The sequence below is a fragment of the Pistacia vera genome, unplaced genomic scaffold (genome assembly GCF_008641045.1).
Source record: "Pistacia vera cultivar Batoury unplaced genomic scaffold, PisVer_v2 Contig43, whole genome shotgun sequence".
Classification (NCBI taxonomy): Eukaryota; Viridiplantae; Streptophyta; class Magnoliopsida; order Sapindales; family Anacardiaceae; genus Pistacia; species Pistacia vera.
In genome coordinates this window covers 836,498-852,816 of record NW_022196257.1, presented here as the reverse complement: position 1 = coordinate 852,816, position 16,319 = coordinate 836,498, and the positions used below count along the sequence as shown (strand labels likewise).

Below are 16,319 nucleotides of genomic sequence, written 5' to 3'. Positions count from 1 at the left end.
GTACCAAACCAAAAAAAAATAAAAAAAAATCATATAACCATATAAGCATATCTGCTATGAGTCCAGCCTGTGTAGCCACTGCTATGAGTGCCTTGCAAGGTGATTATTCATTCTTCTCATGAATCTTGACAGTTATCCGTGCTACTCAAATTCAGACATTTAAATTTGGAAATGGAGATAACTCAATGGGCATCAAATGCCATCTGTTGCCTTTCTTTGCATATCTGTTATGACTTACTATTTTGCAAGGCATCATAAGCCTTAAAAGGGTGTAATGTCTCTAATTGCTGGACTATATTCATTGTCTCACATATGTACCCACGTCATGAGTTATCTTAAATTTTTAGAGTTTGCTGACTTTAGTGTTGGATTTATGCAGGTTATAAGATGGACGAAGACGACTCTGATTCTAGATACTTGCGACTACAATTTTCTCGGTTTCCAGGCCCAAGGTCTAGTTCTGGAACTGGTGGCAGGAGGTGAATAGTCCCTTGGTGGAGATTCCTTGGTTAAACATTAGGGGTACACATATATTTATCTATCTAGATGTCTTGTGGCACTATGCCCGTTGTGGTTAAACTTCTCTGAAACTTAATTTAAATAGCTGAATCCTTCCGCCCCACCTAAATTATGAGCATTTGAGGCCAGGGCCGTCATAAAAACATATGTGATTCTAGATAAGAACATATGTGATTCTAGATAAGAGTTACTCTAGGAATCTTCTAATAATATAAGCATATATTAAAAAAATATTTTAAATTTATTTTTTTTTGCATTTTGAGATTCAAAATCACTAATTAAATTTTTATATTCAAGTTTAAAAACTAAATATTTTTCAATTGATAATATAGCCAAATTACCTAATCTTTCTTGTGACATAGTTGAACACAAATAAGATTTTATTAACTTTAATTTTGAAAAACTTCTTTAAGCTACAGTAACATAAATAGTTAACAGTATTCTATAAGCTATCTATGCATTTGGAAAAGAATTCACCTTTTTTTATAAAATCTAGTATCTCAAGTGGTGTTTTAATTTCCACGTTTATAATTTCTTTTAAAACTTTTATTTTTGAATATAAATCTAAACCATCAATATCAGAGAGTATGTCATGTTTTAAAAAGTTTTCAAGATTTAAACAATGTTTCTGCAAACTATCATCATCAAGCAATTTTAACTTTTCTATATTATAAATGAAACCAAAATTATTACTATATATTTCAAATTGTTCAAACCTACTTTGAAGTGAGGAAATGGCATGATCAACTAAATATGTGAAATAATTTATTCTAAAAGATTCTTCAGTAGACAATTTCTTCTCTTCGTTTTCATCCTCATCAAATTGTTTTTTTCTCTTTATTATACGCTTTTCATGAAATTTTGGTTCTATATTCATTTGCTCTGCAATCTCTTTAGTAGAAATCATAGAAGATGTAAACCCATTTTCTCTATATTTTTTAAAAAATGAAACAAGACCTTTCAACTGATCTGTTGCAACAACAATGTCCATATTTTTAGATTGTAAATATTTACTAACCGTATTAACAGCAAATAACATTTCATACCAAATATTCATGCCTAATAGAAATTCAAAATTTTCAATCTCATATGTTACTAAAGAAATAGCTTCACTTTTTGTTTTAGGATCTTCACTAGTTTCTGCTAATTGATATAAAGCATCTCTTATTTGTGGAGCTTGAAATTTTATTGCTTTAACACTTTCAACACGACTTTCCCAACGTGTTTGTGATAATGGCTTAAGTGTCAAATTAGAAACATGATCTTGCAAAATTTTCCATCGTTTTGTAGAAGAAGAAAATAATGAGTATATACGTTGTGTCACTCCAAAAAATGTAATAGCATTAGCACATGAATTAGCCATATCACAAAGAACTAAATTAAGACTGTGACAACCACATGGTGTATAAAATGCTCTAGAATTTATATCTAATAATCTTTTTTGCACACCTTGATGTTTACCTTTCATATTAGACCCATTATCATATCCTTGTCCTCTCACATTATTTACATCAAGTTCAGGATTTTTTAATATACTTGTAAGAACATTAAAAAGGCCTTGACCAGAAGTATCATCCACTTTTATAAAATCTATAAAGTACTCTTTTATTTTTATTGGACTTATTGAAATATCTACACATCTTAATATAAGTGACATTTGTTCTTGATGACTTGTATCTGGGGTACAATCAAGTATAACTGAAAAATATTTTGATTCTTTGATTTTTTTTAATAATGGTATTTCTTATTTCTAATGCTAAAATATTTATCAACTCAATTGATTTTTCATTTAAATCTTCATTTGGTTTTTCTAGCATTTGGTGTTTTGTATTAATAACAAATTTATCAAGTGCACCTTTTTGGGATTGAATTAGTTCTTTTATTCTTTTTTTTTTTCTTATGTTTTTCAAATCCAGATTCACACTTCCTAGTAGACATCCATATTCAAAGAATAAATAATTTAGAGCTCTTAATATTATTTTGTTAAAATAAAAAAAAGTATAAAAATTAAGAAGGAACTTTAGCACCTGATTTTGCTTTTTGCTGTGCTGACACTCAAAAATCTTATATTATTACCCTAAATAAAAATAATAATGTAAATCACTTATTCACTTGATCAAATATAAAGTAAAATCAGTTGAGAATGTTAAGAGTAAAATGATTTAAAGCTCTTAATATTACCTTGCATAAAAATAATAACGTAAATCACATTCACTTGATAAATTTATGTAATAAAGATGAGAAAGGAGAGACAAGAGAGTAAATTGAGTTGAGAATAATAAGAGTAAAAGATGAGAAAACTTTAAGTGAAATGAGGTTTATATAAGAGAAGGTGATTCTGATTTGGGGGGTAGAGGAGATGTGATTTGACATTTGAGAGTTGGAGAGTTGCGTGAAGGTGTTTCAATTTTCAACGGAAAAATGAGCCGCTAATTATGTTTTAAGTTTAGCAATAGGCATGGCTGATGGCACATATGGTGGGATTGATGGGAATTGAGAAATTACAAATATATAAAAAAAACTCTTAAAAAAAATAATTTTGGGTAGAAATAGGCATAGTCGAGTACATGGTGGGATTGATGAGAATTGAAAAATTATAAATATGTTAAAAAAATAATTTTAGGCCCCTTTTTTTACCCATTTTTTGGGGGCCCTCAGGGTTAAGCTAGGCCTGTTTGAGGTCCACAAAATATTTAGAGATGAGGTTGAGAAGAATTTACAGTTTAATTATGTTATTTAAGCTTCGGAAATCCTCAGATGGATTGCAGAAACTGAACATGATTGTTGTGAATTAGTTGTTGTGTTAAGCAGTAAGTTAGTTGTATATAGTTAATGTGAAGATTAGTTAAGATGTATGGTTGTGTTAATTATTAACCGTAGTTAGCTGAGTGCAGTTAGTTGGGTTAATTTGCATCAGTTATTGTATAAATTTTTTGTAAAAAGCATTATTCAATAACAAAACAATATATTTTTTTTCGCCAAATGGCTTCTTCCTCGATTTCTCTCAATATATTCAACATGGTATCAGAGCAACAATTTTTTCCGCAAAACTAGGGTCAATCAAACTCAAATTTCACTTTGATTAAGTTCAAAGGAGCTTGAAATTCTTACCGTTCTTCAGCTTCAGCTCGTCTTCTTCTGTTCCAGTTTGTCTCTTTGAAGTTTTGATTTTGCTGATCTGATGAAGTTTGTCTTCTTCAGTTTCAGTTCGGCTCTCCGAAGCTTCAATCTTATTGATCTGATTATGGCATCTTCGACTGAAGAATCTGTAATTCCTTCGATTGACTCCAATTCTCCCCTTTATGTTCACCCCTCAGATACAACTGGTTCTGTTTTAGTCTCTGAGCAGCTACAAGGGATTGAGAATTATGGGATATGGAATAGGGCAATGATTGTCTTCTTGTGTGCGAAAAATAAGCTAGGTTTTGTCAATGGAACCTGCACAAGGACCTCTATTCACTTTCAATTAGTTTTGCAATGGGAACGATGTAATTCATTGGTGCTTGCGTAGATATTCAACTTGGTATCAAAGGACATTTTCAATAGGATTGTTTACTCAACCGATGCTTCTCAAGTTTGACAAGACTTGAAAGAGCAATATCATAAGGTTAACGAAACTCGAATCTTTGGTCTTCACCGAGAAATTGCCAATGTCACTCAAGGAACAAACACGGTGGCAATATACTACAACAAACTTAAGTCTTTTTGGGATGAATTGGATTCACTAGTAAGCCTACCTATACCTAGACCTGGCAAAATGGGTGGGTGGGCTGGGTACGGGTCGAGTCTTTATGGGTACGGATCAAACGGGTACGGGTCTAATACGGGTCGAAATATATGGGTCCAAAATATTAGACCCGTACCCTACCCTATAAGGGTACGGGTGGACCCGTTTTTCCTCTCTCCAGGTTTAGTTTCTGCAGTTTCACCTTTTTGAGGAAACTGAACTCCTTGAACTAGTTTTCAGATACCCACACAATTCATTGGCTTCTCTCACTTATTCTCTCTCTTCCTCTGAGATTGTATAATCAAAATCAGATGACTCAGAAGACACAAAATCTGAATCTGAAGGTACAACATACTTTCGCCTTTGCCGACTTGATTTTGTCTTGCTCTTTTCTCTCACAACTAGAGTATCATCAAGAAAATCACAATCTTCATCTTCATCATCATCACATATTTCTTTCCTCCTCAACCCACGAGTTCTTCTTCCTTTCTTTCCTAATGACTTTGCTGAGTCTGTACGCTTTCTATTTTTTCGACCTCTAACAGAAGCCAACTTAATTGCCATTTACAATGACAACCTGAAAATCAATTTAGAATAATGGAAGAATTGCATCTACAGGCAGTGATGGAGTTGTACTATGTGACTGAACATAATTAACACATTGAAACTTAAACCCATGTGTTGACTTGTACCCATCTTTAGAAAATTAATTTCCTAATACAGAACCCTTTTTTCTCAGACTTTTCTACCCAACTTCTTATTCTTCCTACTGTTGTTTTTCTTCTTTGTGACCACCAATTCCTCTTCATCATCCAAACAATCATCTTCATCAAGGGTAAACTCCTCTTCCTCCTCTTCCTCCTCCTCTCCTTCATAATCCTCATCTTCTTCATCTCCATACAAAACCCTTTTCCTCTTTTGTGATGTTTTAGCCCCATTTCCTAAATTACTCTTTCCCGCTTTCGATCCAATAACCTTCCTCACCTCCTTTTCTTCTTCGACTTCCTCTTCCTCTTCCTCATTTTCCACAAAACCACCGAAACTCTCTTTCGACGCACATCCAGTTGATCGATAAGAGATTGAGAGGTGGGAGAGAATGTTATGTTGAAGATTGAGAGGCAAGAGAGATGAGAGGCAGGATAGAGTTGAGTTGCTGAGTTAGGGTAGGGGGTTAGGGATTTGCAAAAACGGGTGAACCCCGGGTACGGGTCCAAAAAAAACGGGTTCAATATATTGGACCCATACCCTATATTTTTTACCCAGGTACGAACCGACCTGCAGGTCTGAACCCGTTTTGCCAGGTCTACCTATACCAAATAGTGTTTCTGCAAAAGCATTTCTTGAGCACATTAATCAGCAGAAGTTATTACAATTTTTAATGGGCTTAAATGACTCATATTCTATGGTGAGGAGTCAAATTCTACTTATGAATCCATTGCCAAGTGTTAAACAAGCATTCTCAGTTGTGAATCAAGACGAAAGTCAGAAAATTCTCACTGGTATGAATGTTAATTCTGAAGTCTCCACTGCCCTCTATGCTCAGAATAATAACAAAGGACAGAATTCAAGTCAGAGGTATAAGGGTAAAAAACCCTATATTGAATGCGAATATTCCCACTTGCATGGTCACAAACGGGAGAATTGCTACAAGTTGAATAGGTATCTGGTAGATTACCAATTCACAAAGAGCAGAACAAATTCTAAAACAAAAGTTGTTGTGAATCAAGTGACTATGCAAAGTCCAATTTCGGACTCATCAGATGCTGGAAATGGTAATTGTAATGCCCCTGTTGGTCCTGTGTTGATGTCTGACTAGTATAATCAGATCCTTCAACTATTGGGGAAACAGAATGTTACTCCAACTGCTAATCTTGCAGGTATAATTCTTGACCCTATTAATGCTTACTTCTCTTGCATGAATAATGATGTTTGGATCATAGATACAAGAGCCACAGATCATATGACTTGCAATTATTCTAGTTTACAATCACCAATTCCTTTAGAGCCCTTTTCACAAACCCTTGTAGGATTACCTAATGGCACCAAAACACACATTAAACATATAGACTCTGTGGATTTGGACAATGGGTTTCATCTCTCCAAAGTATTACACATTCCAGAATTTAAACACAATTTATTTCTGTTTCAAAATTCACTACTTCAAATAATTGTGCTATCACTTTTTATCTTGATTTTTGTCTCATTCAGGATCGTTACAGTGGCAAGTTGAGGGGGATTGGTAAGCATAACCAAGGTCTATACCTTCTTGATCCAACTTCCAAAATTTCTTTAGGTTTTAATTCAGTTTTTACATATGTAAGCAAATTGCAATCGAATAAAGTTGTTAGTAAGCTTTCAAATGTTCTGTCTTCAAAAACAAAAATTGTTGTACCTTTTGATTTGCAATTAAATAAAATGTTGGTTTACCTGGTTCATTTTTTTCTACTGCTGCACCTATTAGTGTTGAATTATGGCATTGAAGGCTAGGTCATATTCCTTACTCAACTCTGCAACTTATGCATCACAACCTGAAAATAAACATGTATGTACCTCCACACTGCCCTGTTTGCCCTTTAGCAAAGCAAACTAGAGTCCTTTTTCCTAGTACTCACTCTAGTTGCATTTTTGATCTTTTACACATGGATGTATGGGGACACCAACCCATGGTAATGCCAAATACTTTCTCACTATAGTAGATGACTTTTCTAGAGTCACTTGGATCTTTCTTGTGCAATATAAGTCTGATTCTTTTATCACCATCAAACATTTTCTTCAAATAGTACAAACCCAATATCATTTTGTCCCTAAATGTATTAGAACCGATAATGGGCTTGAATTTTTTTAATAAAAACTGTTAACTTTTTTGTTAGCAAAGGTATTGTGCATCAAAGTTTTTGTGCCTATATTCCTCAACAAAATGGTATTGTTGCGAGGAAACATAAGCATATACTTGAAGTGGCTAGGGCCTGCAATTTCAGGCTAATCTACCCAGCCATCTTTGGGGTTATTGTGTGCAGGCTGCTGTCTATTTGATTAATAGGTTCCCTTCTTCTATTTTGAAAGGTTTGTCTCCTTTTGAATTTTTTTTGGTAAACCTCCTTCCTTAGATCATCTTAGGGTGTTTGGATCTTTGGTTTATGCTACTGTTCTTCCTTCACAAGATAAGTTGTCCCCTTGGTCCACACCATGTGTCTTTTTGGGTTATTCTTTGACACAAAAAAGGTTATTTGTTGCATAACCTTTCCTCTCACAAAGTTTCAGTTTCCAGAGATGTTATTTTCTATGAAAATATATTTCCCTTCACCTGGTCCAAACCTTCACAACATATTTTTCCTCTTGATCAGCATTTCCTTAAATGATGAATTCCTTGTTGTCCAGTCCACTAAATCAATACAATCTTCTCCTTCTCCCATTTTTACTCAGTTTATTATTGACCATGCATGTCCCTTACTACATTAGCCTATTTCCCCTTTCGATAATCAGCCTACCTCACATCCTATTAACTAGCCTGTTGCACCTCCTATAAGACAGTCCAGTAGACCTAAACGACTTCCCATTTGGACTTTAGATTTTATTTGTCCATCCCTTTCATCTTCCTCGTCAACCAATACTACTATTTATCTTATTTCTAATTCTATCACTTATGATCACATTTCTCCTTCCTACAAAGTCTATTTGTCTCAACTCAATTTAGTAGAACCTAGCTTCTTTTCTTTAGCTTCTCAAGGTCCAAACTGGGTTGCTGCCATGCAAAAAGAGATTGAGGCATTACAAAATAATCAGACCTAGTCCCTTGTCCCTTTACCCCCTAGTAAGACTCCCATTGGTCGTAAATGGGTTTATAAGTTGAAATATAGGACAGATGGTTCTCTAGAGAGGTACAAGGCTCAATTGGTGGCTAAGGGGTATACTCAATAGGTTGGGGTGGATTATGCATAAACCTTTTCCCCTGTTGTAAAAATGGTCTTTGTTAGGACCATTTTATCTTTAGCTTCAATGTATGGTTGGAATCTTTATCAATTGGATGTTGATAATGCTTTTCTCCAAGGGGATTTACAAGAAGAGATTTATATGACTTTGGCACAGGGCTTTGCTAAACAGGGGGGCAGAATATAGAGCTTCACAAATCCCTGTATGGATTAAAACAGGTTTCTAGAGCTTGGAATTACAAGCTTACACAAGCTTTGATTGCTAGTGGTTTTTGCCAATCCAAATCAGATTATTCCTTGTTCATTAAGAAGGTTGATTCTGATATTGTGATATTGCTAGTGTATGTGGACGATATTCTGATCACAAGAAACAATGATGAGAAGATTCAGCAAACTAAGGAACTTCTGCATTCTAAATTCAAGCTGAAGGACTTGGGTCGCTTAGGTATTTTTTGGGGTTTGAGGTTGCAAGATCTTCTAAAGAGATTAGCTTGTGCCAACGAAAATATGCGTTGGAGTTAATTTTAGAATCTGGTTTGTCAAGTTCTAAACCATCTGCCATTCCAATGGATTCAACCTTAAAATTGATATCTGCAGCTTATGATGACCTCTTCCTTACTGCACCTGATCCATTGATTTCTGGTCCAAGTATCTATCAAAGATTAATAGGGAAACTGCTATACTTATGTATGACACGGCTAGATTTAAGTTTTTCTGTCAATTTGCTAAGTCAATTCATGCATAAGCCCAAACAGTCCCACATGAATGTAGCTCTCAAAGTTGTTCGATATATAAAGTCAGCCCCAGGTTTAGGACTGTTTTTCCTAGTATAAAACACCATGAATTTGTTAGCTTTTTGTGATTCTGACTGGGCATCTTGTCTTATGACAAGAAAATCAGTGTCTGGCTATTGTATTTTCCTTGGAAAGTCTTTAATTTCTTGGAAATCTAAGAGGCAACCCACCATTTCCAAATCATCTTCAGAGGCAGAGCATAGGGGAATGGCCTAAACTATATGTGAAATTCTTTGGCTGATACAACTATTCACAGAACTTGGTTTTTCAAGATCAAAACTACTATCTATTCCTCTCCATTGTGACAACCAAGCTACAAATCATATTGCCTCTAATCCCATTGTTCATGAGAGGACAAAACATATTGATATCGACTGCTATATTTTTAGAGATCAACTCAAGCTTGGACTCATCACAACTGCCTACATCCCTTTTTGCAGAACAGCCAATAGATTTACTGACTAAAGCACTTGTTGGAGATCAACTCAAGCTTGGACTCATCACAATTGCCTACATCCCTTTTTGAAGAATAGCCAGCATATTTACTGACTAAAGCACTTGGTAGCATCCTTCATTACAAGTTGTTACACAAGTTGGGGGTTTTAGACCTTTATCACCTACCAATTTGAGGAGGGGTGTTAAGCACTAAGTTAGTTGTATATAGTTAATGTGAAGATTAGTTAAGATGTATAGTTGTGTTAATTGTTAACCGTAGTTAGCTGAGTGCAGTTAGTTGGGTTAGTTCGCATCTGTTATTGTATAAAAGTTTTGTAAAAAGCATTATTCAATAATAGAACAGTAAATTTTTTTTCCCGAAATGGCTTCTTCTTCGATTGCTCTCAATATATTCAACATGTTGGATGAAAAAACTTTGACCTTTTGAGATTGACAATTAATATAGCATATTTATTCTCATGTTTGGGATCGTTGAATGATTTTCATTTTGTTCCTGTCATACTATTTTATAACATGTTCTTGTGGCATACGCGACAAAATACGCTGCTGTGAATAAGATTAAGAGCATATTTAATAGGCTGAGTAGCTAATGGCAACTGGGGCTGGCATGAATTTAATTTCACTTTTGAAATCTTGTGACCCCTTCATGGATTGGGANAATTTTTTTTAAACCTCTTAAATTTGTTAATTTAATTAAATACCCCTAAATATTTTTTTAAAAATTACAAAAACACCTCAACAATCCACATTTACTAGATTCCGGCCACCACTGCCGGAAAATGGCCGGAATCTGGTAGGATGGCGCACTACCAGCTGAATCTGGCCGGTAGTGTGCCGATCTAACCTTTTCCGGCCAGATCTAAGGCCAAAGATCTGGCCGTTGACGACCAGATCTTTGGTCGTAACAGTCGATAACAACGGCCAACAAACAGTCGTCGTTGACCATCAACGACGACCGTTTGTTGGCCGTCGTTGAATAGCAAATACGGCCGGATCTGGCCGGCAAAGGCCAGATCTAACCGTAGATCTGACCGAAAAAGACCATATCGGCGCACAACCGGCAAAATCCAGTCGGTCATGCGCCGATATGGCGACTCCGACCACCCTCCGGCGGTGGTGGCTAGCTGTTCGTATTTGAGGGTGGATTGGAGGTGTTTTTATTAACTTTTAATGTTTTATTATATGGGGTATTTTGTAAAAAAACAAACATAGGGGGTATTTTATAATTTGTAAATCCTACATAGTAATACCCGCCCAATTCAACTTTTTTTTAACTTTTTTCAAAAAACTTTTCTCAAAAACACAAAATTGTGAACCAAACGGAGCCCTAAATTCTCATTACCCAATGTTTTAATAACCAACCCAGGGGCTCAAACCGGGTGTCCAAACATTTAAAATTTAGCAAATACACCTCTAAAAATTCGTTAAGTTCTTACAAGTTTGAAATTTAGCAAACACATCCAAATACAAATCAACGGTCGACTGATTCGCGGCGGTGACACACCAAATGTAATCTCAATCATCATTTGAACCATTCTCCAAAAAATGTACTTAAGATCTAACCAAAATCAGTTCGATTTTGGCCAGATCTCACCATCGTCAATGTCAACAACTCAGGCCATATCTCACCACTGGCAGTATCAACAATCCTCCACATCACCACAAAAATACTCTCCTTAGTCTCTTGACCAAAACCCAGCTCACCCCACCCTCGTTCGCCTCACCAATCACCAGCAACGACTATTATCATCACAGGTTTTTTTCGATTTCCGATCAATTCACTTACTGGAAATCACCTTTGTTGTCACCATTGTACTCATAGACCCTTCCTCTTCAAACCCTCAACATCTCAACTTTCAATTGTTCGTTGATCATAATCCCAATTTTTAGGGTTTTCAATGAATAGAGAAATTGATAACCCAACCCAATGACGGCCCTAAGTCTTGATTGAACCGATTGGGTTTTACTATTACTCTAATTTTACTTGATCTTTAAAAGATTTAAAGATATATGACAATTCCATCATCTAACAGTTATAAATTATTCATATATATCAGAGTTTTCGACTTATATCCAGACATAAAAACCTAATCACATAGATTATTCTACCAATAATTCTTACTGACATTGTTTTTCAATGAGATGATAAATGATAAAAGCATAAGTTGATTAAATAATGTGAACATAACTCTTTTTTCCAAGTAATAAATTCAACTTAATAATTATAGTCTTCGAATACGTAATGCTTTACAAAACCTCATATTCACGACATATTTATAATATTAAAATTTAATAATTATACTCAGATAGATACGTGCACTAGTTTGAGTGAGATTTATTTTTTATTACAACACATACCACACGAAGAACTGTTGTTATTCTTAACCCATGGCCATTTTCAAGAGCTTAAATCCTAGAGCTTGCTAGTAATGTTAATATTCCTAACTTTATTGGGCTTTGGGCTTGCATCTTTTGGAACGACAACAGTGAGAACACCATTTTCCACATGGGCCTTGATCTGATCCAACTTCACATTTTCCGGCAATTCAATTTCTCGAGAAAATTCTCCCTTTCCTGTTCCTCTTTCAGCTACATGCCAAACCGTGTCTTTCCCATTTTGCTCCTCTTTACTTCCCTCTCCTGTTATCCGCATTACGTTCCCATCTTCTATTTGCACCTTTATGTTCTCTCTGCTCCATCCTATTGATCAATCAAACAAAAATGTTCAATCAAATAAATTCCACCTAAATTCAACACAAAACCCATTTATAAAATCATGCGTATGGAAAATAGGAGAGATTACCTGGGACGTTGATTTTGAAGATGTGGGCATTTGGAGATTCAAGCCAATCCAGGAGGGCGGATGATCCTGACCATTCANAACATTGTACACATGGAATATTACAATTTTAAATATGAAAATGTTGCTCTTACAATATTGAGATTTTAGCAACATTACACCGACTGTAACAGTACTACATTAATTAGGTTTCTTAGTTAGACATGTTTCAGAATTAAGATATTACTTGACCTATAAATAACATGGAATTTTATATTTTTGATTTTCTCATGTATATAATCGAAATTCGAACCTAAAAACTGTACCAAACCAAAAAAAAATAAAAAAAATCATATAACCATATAAGCATATCTGCTATGAGTCCAGCCTGTGTAGCCACTGCTATGAGTGCCTTGCAAGGTGATTATTCATTCTTCTCATGAATCTTAACAGTTATCCGTGCTACTCAAATTCAGACATTTAAATTTGGAAATGGAGATAACTCAATGGGCATCAAATGCCATCTGTTGCGTTTCTTTGCATATCTGTTATGACTTACTATTTTGCAAGGCATCATAAGTCTTAAAAGGGTGTAATATCCCTAATTGCTGGATTATATTCATTGTCTGACATATGTACCCACGTCATGAGTTATCTTAAATTTTTAGAGTTTGCTGACTTTAGTGTTGGATTTATGCAGGTTATAAGATGGACGAAGACGACTCTGATTCTAGATACTTGCGACTACAATTTTCTCGGTTCCCAGGCCCAAGGTCTAGTTCTGGAGCTCGTGGCGGGAGGTGAATACTCCCTTGGTGGAGATTCCTTGGTACACATATATTTATCTATCTAGATGTCTTGTGGCAGTATGCCCGTTGTGGTTAAACTTCTCTGGAACTTAATTTAAATTGCTGAATCCTTCCGCCCCACCCAAATTATGAGCATTTGAGGCCGGATCGTCTTAAGAACATTTATGACCCTAAGTAAGAGTTACTCTAAGGACTTTCTAATAATATAAGTATATAATAAAAAAATATTTCAAATTCATTTTTTTTGCATTTTGAGATGCAAAATCACTAATTAAATTTTTATATTCAAATTTAGAAACCAAATATTTTTCAATTGATAATATAGCTAAATTACCTAATCTTTCTTGTGACATAGTTGAACACAAATAAGATTTTATTAACTTTAATTTTGAAAAACTTCTTTCTGCTGAAGCTACAGTAACAAGAATAGTTAACAGTATTCTATAAGCTATCCATGCATTTGGAAAAGAATTCACATTTTTTTTTATAAAATCTAGTATCTCAAGTGGTGTTTTAATTTCCACGTTTATAATTTCTTTTAAAACTTTTAATTCTGAATATAAATCTAAACCATCAATATCAGAGAGCATGTCATGTTTTAAAAAGTTTTCAAGATTTAAACAATGTTTCTACAAACTATCATCATCACGCAATTTTAACTTTTCTATATTATAAATAAAACCAAAGTTATTACTATATATTTCAAATTGTTCAAACCTACTTTGAAGTGAGGAAATGACATGATCAACTAAATATGTGAAATAATTTATTCTAAAAGATTCTTCAGCAGACAATTTTATCTCTTCGTTTTCATTCTCATCAAATTGTTTTTTTTTTCTCTTTATTATACGTTTTTTATGAAATTTTGGTTATATATTCATTTGCTCTGTAATTTCTTTAGTAGAAATCATAGAAGATGTAAACCTATTTTCTCTATATTTTTCAAAAAATGAAACAAAAAACGAAACAAAACGTTTCAACTGACCTGTTGCAACAACAATGTCCATTTTTTTAGATTATAAATATTTATTAAGCGCATTAATAGCAAATAACATTTCATACCAAATATTCATGCCTAATAGAAATTCAAAATTTTCAATCTCATATTTTACTAAAGAAATAGCTTCACTTTTTGTTTTAGGATCTTCACTAGTTTCTGCTAATTGATATAAAGCATCTCTTATTTGTGGAGCTTAAAATTTTATTGCTTTAACACTTTCAACACGACTTTCCCAACGTGTTTGTGATAATGGCTTAAGTGTCAAATTAAAAGAGAAGTGCTAGGCTTACAAAGACAAATACAAAGGGGGCATACAAAAACAATTGCTACCCTTGATTTTTATGATTTATCTCTCTCTCTCTCTCTCTTTTTCCGTTGTTTTTTTTTCTTCTCTCTCATGTCACTTTGTAGTCCTCTTTATATAGGTCTTTGTAAGGATAGAATTTTTCCAAATTAAAAACATGATCTTGCAAAATTTTCATCGTTTTGTAGAAGAAGAAAATAATGAGTATATACATTGTGTCACTCCAAAAAAATGTAATAGCATTAGCACATGAATTAGCCATATCACAAAGAACTAAATTAAGACTGTGACAACCACATGGTGTATAAAATGCTCTAGAATTTATACCTAATAATCTTTTTTGCACACCTTGATGTTTACCTTTCATATTAGACCCATTATCATATATTTGTCCTCTCACATTATTTACATCAAGTTCAGGATTTTTTAATATACTTGTAAGAACATTAAAAAGGAATTGACCAGAAGTATCATCCACTTTTATAAAATCTATAAAGTACTATTTTATTTTTATTGGACTTATTGAAATATCTACACATCTTAATATAAGTGACATTTGTTCTTGATGACTTGTATCTGGGGTACAATCAAGTATAACTGAAAAATATTTTGATTCTTTGATTTTTTTTAATAATGGTATTTCTTATTTCTAATGCTAGAATATTTATCAACTCAATTGATTTTTCATTTAAATCTTCATTTGGTTTTTTTAGCATTTGGTGTTTTGTATTAATAACAAATTTATCAAGTGCACCTTTTCGGGATTGAATTAGTTCTTTTATTCTTTTTTTTTTCCTTATGTTTTTCAAATCCAGATGTACACTTCCTAGTAGACATCTATATTCAAAGAATAAATAATTTAGAGCTTTTAATATTATTTTGTTAAAATAAAAAAAAATTATAAAAATTAAGAAGGAACTTTAGCACCTAATTTTGCTTTTTGCTGTGCTGATACTCAAAAATCTTATATTATTACCCTGTATAAAAATAATAATGTAAATCACTTATTCACTTGATCAAATATAAAGTAAAATCAGTTGAGAATACTAAGAGTAAAATGATTTAAAGCTCTTAATATTACCTTGCATAAAAATAATAACGTAAATCACATTCACTTGATAAATTTATGTAATAAAGATGAGAAAGGAGAGACAAGAGAGTAAATTGAGTTGTGAATAATAAGAGTAAAAGATGAGAAAACTTTAAGTGAAATGAGGTTTATGTAAGAGAAGGTGATTCCCATTTGGGGGGGAGAGGAGATGTGATTTGACATTTGAGGGTTGGAGAATTACGTGAAGGTGTTTCAATTTTCAACGGAAAAATGAGCCGCTAATTATGTTTTAAGTTTAGCGATAGGCATGGCTGATTGGACATATGGTGGGATTGATGGGAATTGAGAAATTACAAATATATTAAAAAACTCTTAAAATAATAATTTTGGGTAAAAATAGGCATAGGCAAGTACATGGTGGGATTGATGAGAATTGAAAAATTATAAATATATTAAAAAATAATTTTAGGCCCCCTTTTTTACCCATTTTTTGGGGGCCCTAGGGGTTAAGTTGGGCCTGTTTGAGGTGCACAAAAATATTTAGAGATGAGGCTGAGAAGAATTTACAGTTTAATTATGTTATTTAAGCTTCGAAAATCCTCGGATGGATCAGAAACTGAACATGATTGTTGTGAATTAGTTGTTGTGTTAAGTAGTAAGTTAGTTGTATATAGTTAATGTGAAGATTAGTTAAGATGTATGGCTATGTTAATTGTTAACTGTAGTTAGATGAGTGCAGCTAGTTGGGTTAATTTGCATCAGTTATTGTATAAATTTTTTGTAAAAAGCATTATTCAATAACAAAAGAGTATATTTTTTTTTCCCCAAATGGCTTCTTCCTCGATTTCTCTCAATATATTCAACATGGTATCAGAGCAACAATTTTTTCCGCAAAACTAGGGTCAATCAAACTCGAATTTCACTTTGATTAAATTCAAAGGGGCTTGAAAT

At 33.6% G+C, this 16,319-nt stretch overlaps 2 protein-coding genes across 2 annotated transcripts; both read right to left on the bottom strand.

The window, feature by feature from the left end:
• Positions 1-4,981: 4,981 nt before the first annotated feature.
• On the bottom strand, positions 4,982-5,596 carry LOC116143347 (nucleophosmin-like). The gene is made up of 2 exons (XM_031428798.1): positions 5,506-5,596; positions 4,982-5,292 (listed from the first exon to the last, which is right to left on the bottom strand). The coding sequence occupies exons 1-2, from the start codon at positions 5,594-5,596 to the stop codon at positions 4,982-4,984; spliced, it is 402 nt and encodes a 133-aa protein (XP_031284658.1).
• Positions 5,597-11,703: 6,107 nt separating this feature from the next.
• Positions 11,704-12,307, bottom strand: LOC116143346 (15.7 kDa heat shock protein, peroxisomal-like; the record flags this gene model as incomplete). Its single annotated transcript, XM_031428797.1, has 2 exons — positions 11,704-12,125; positions 12,229-12,307. Coding segments are annotated over 2 exons (366 nt in total), but the record flags the coding sequence as incomplete, so codon positions are not given.
• Between the last annotated feature and the right edge of the window lie 4,012 nt (positions 12,308-16,319).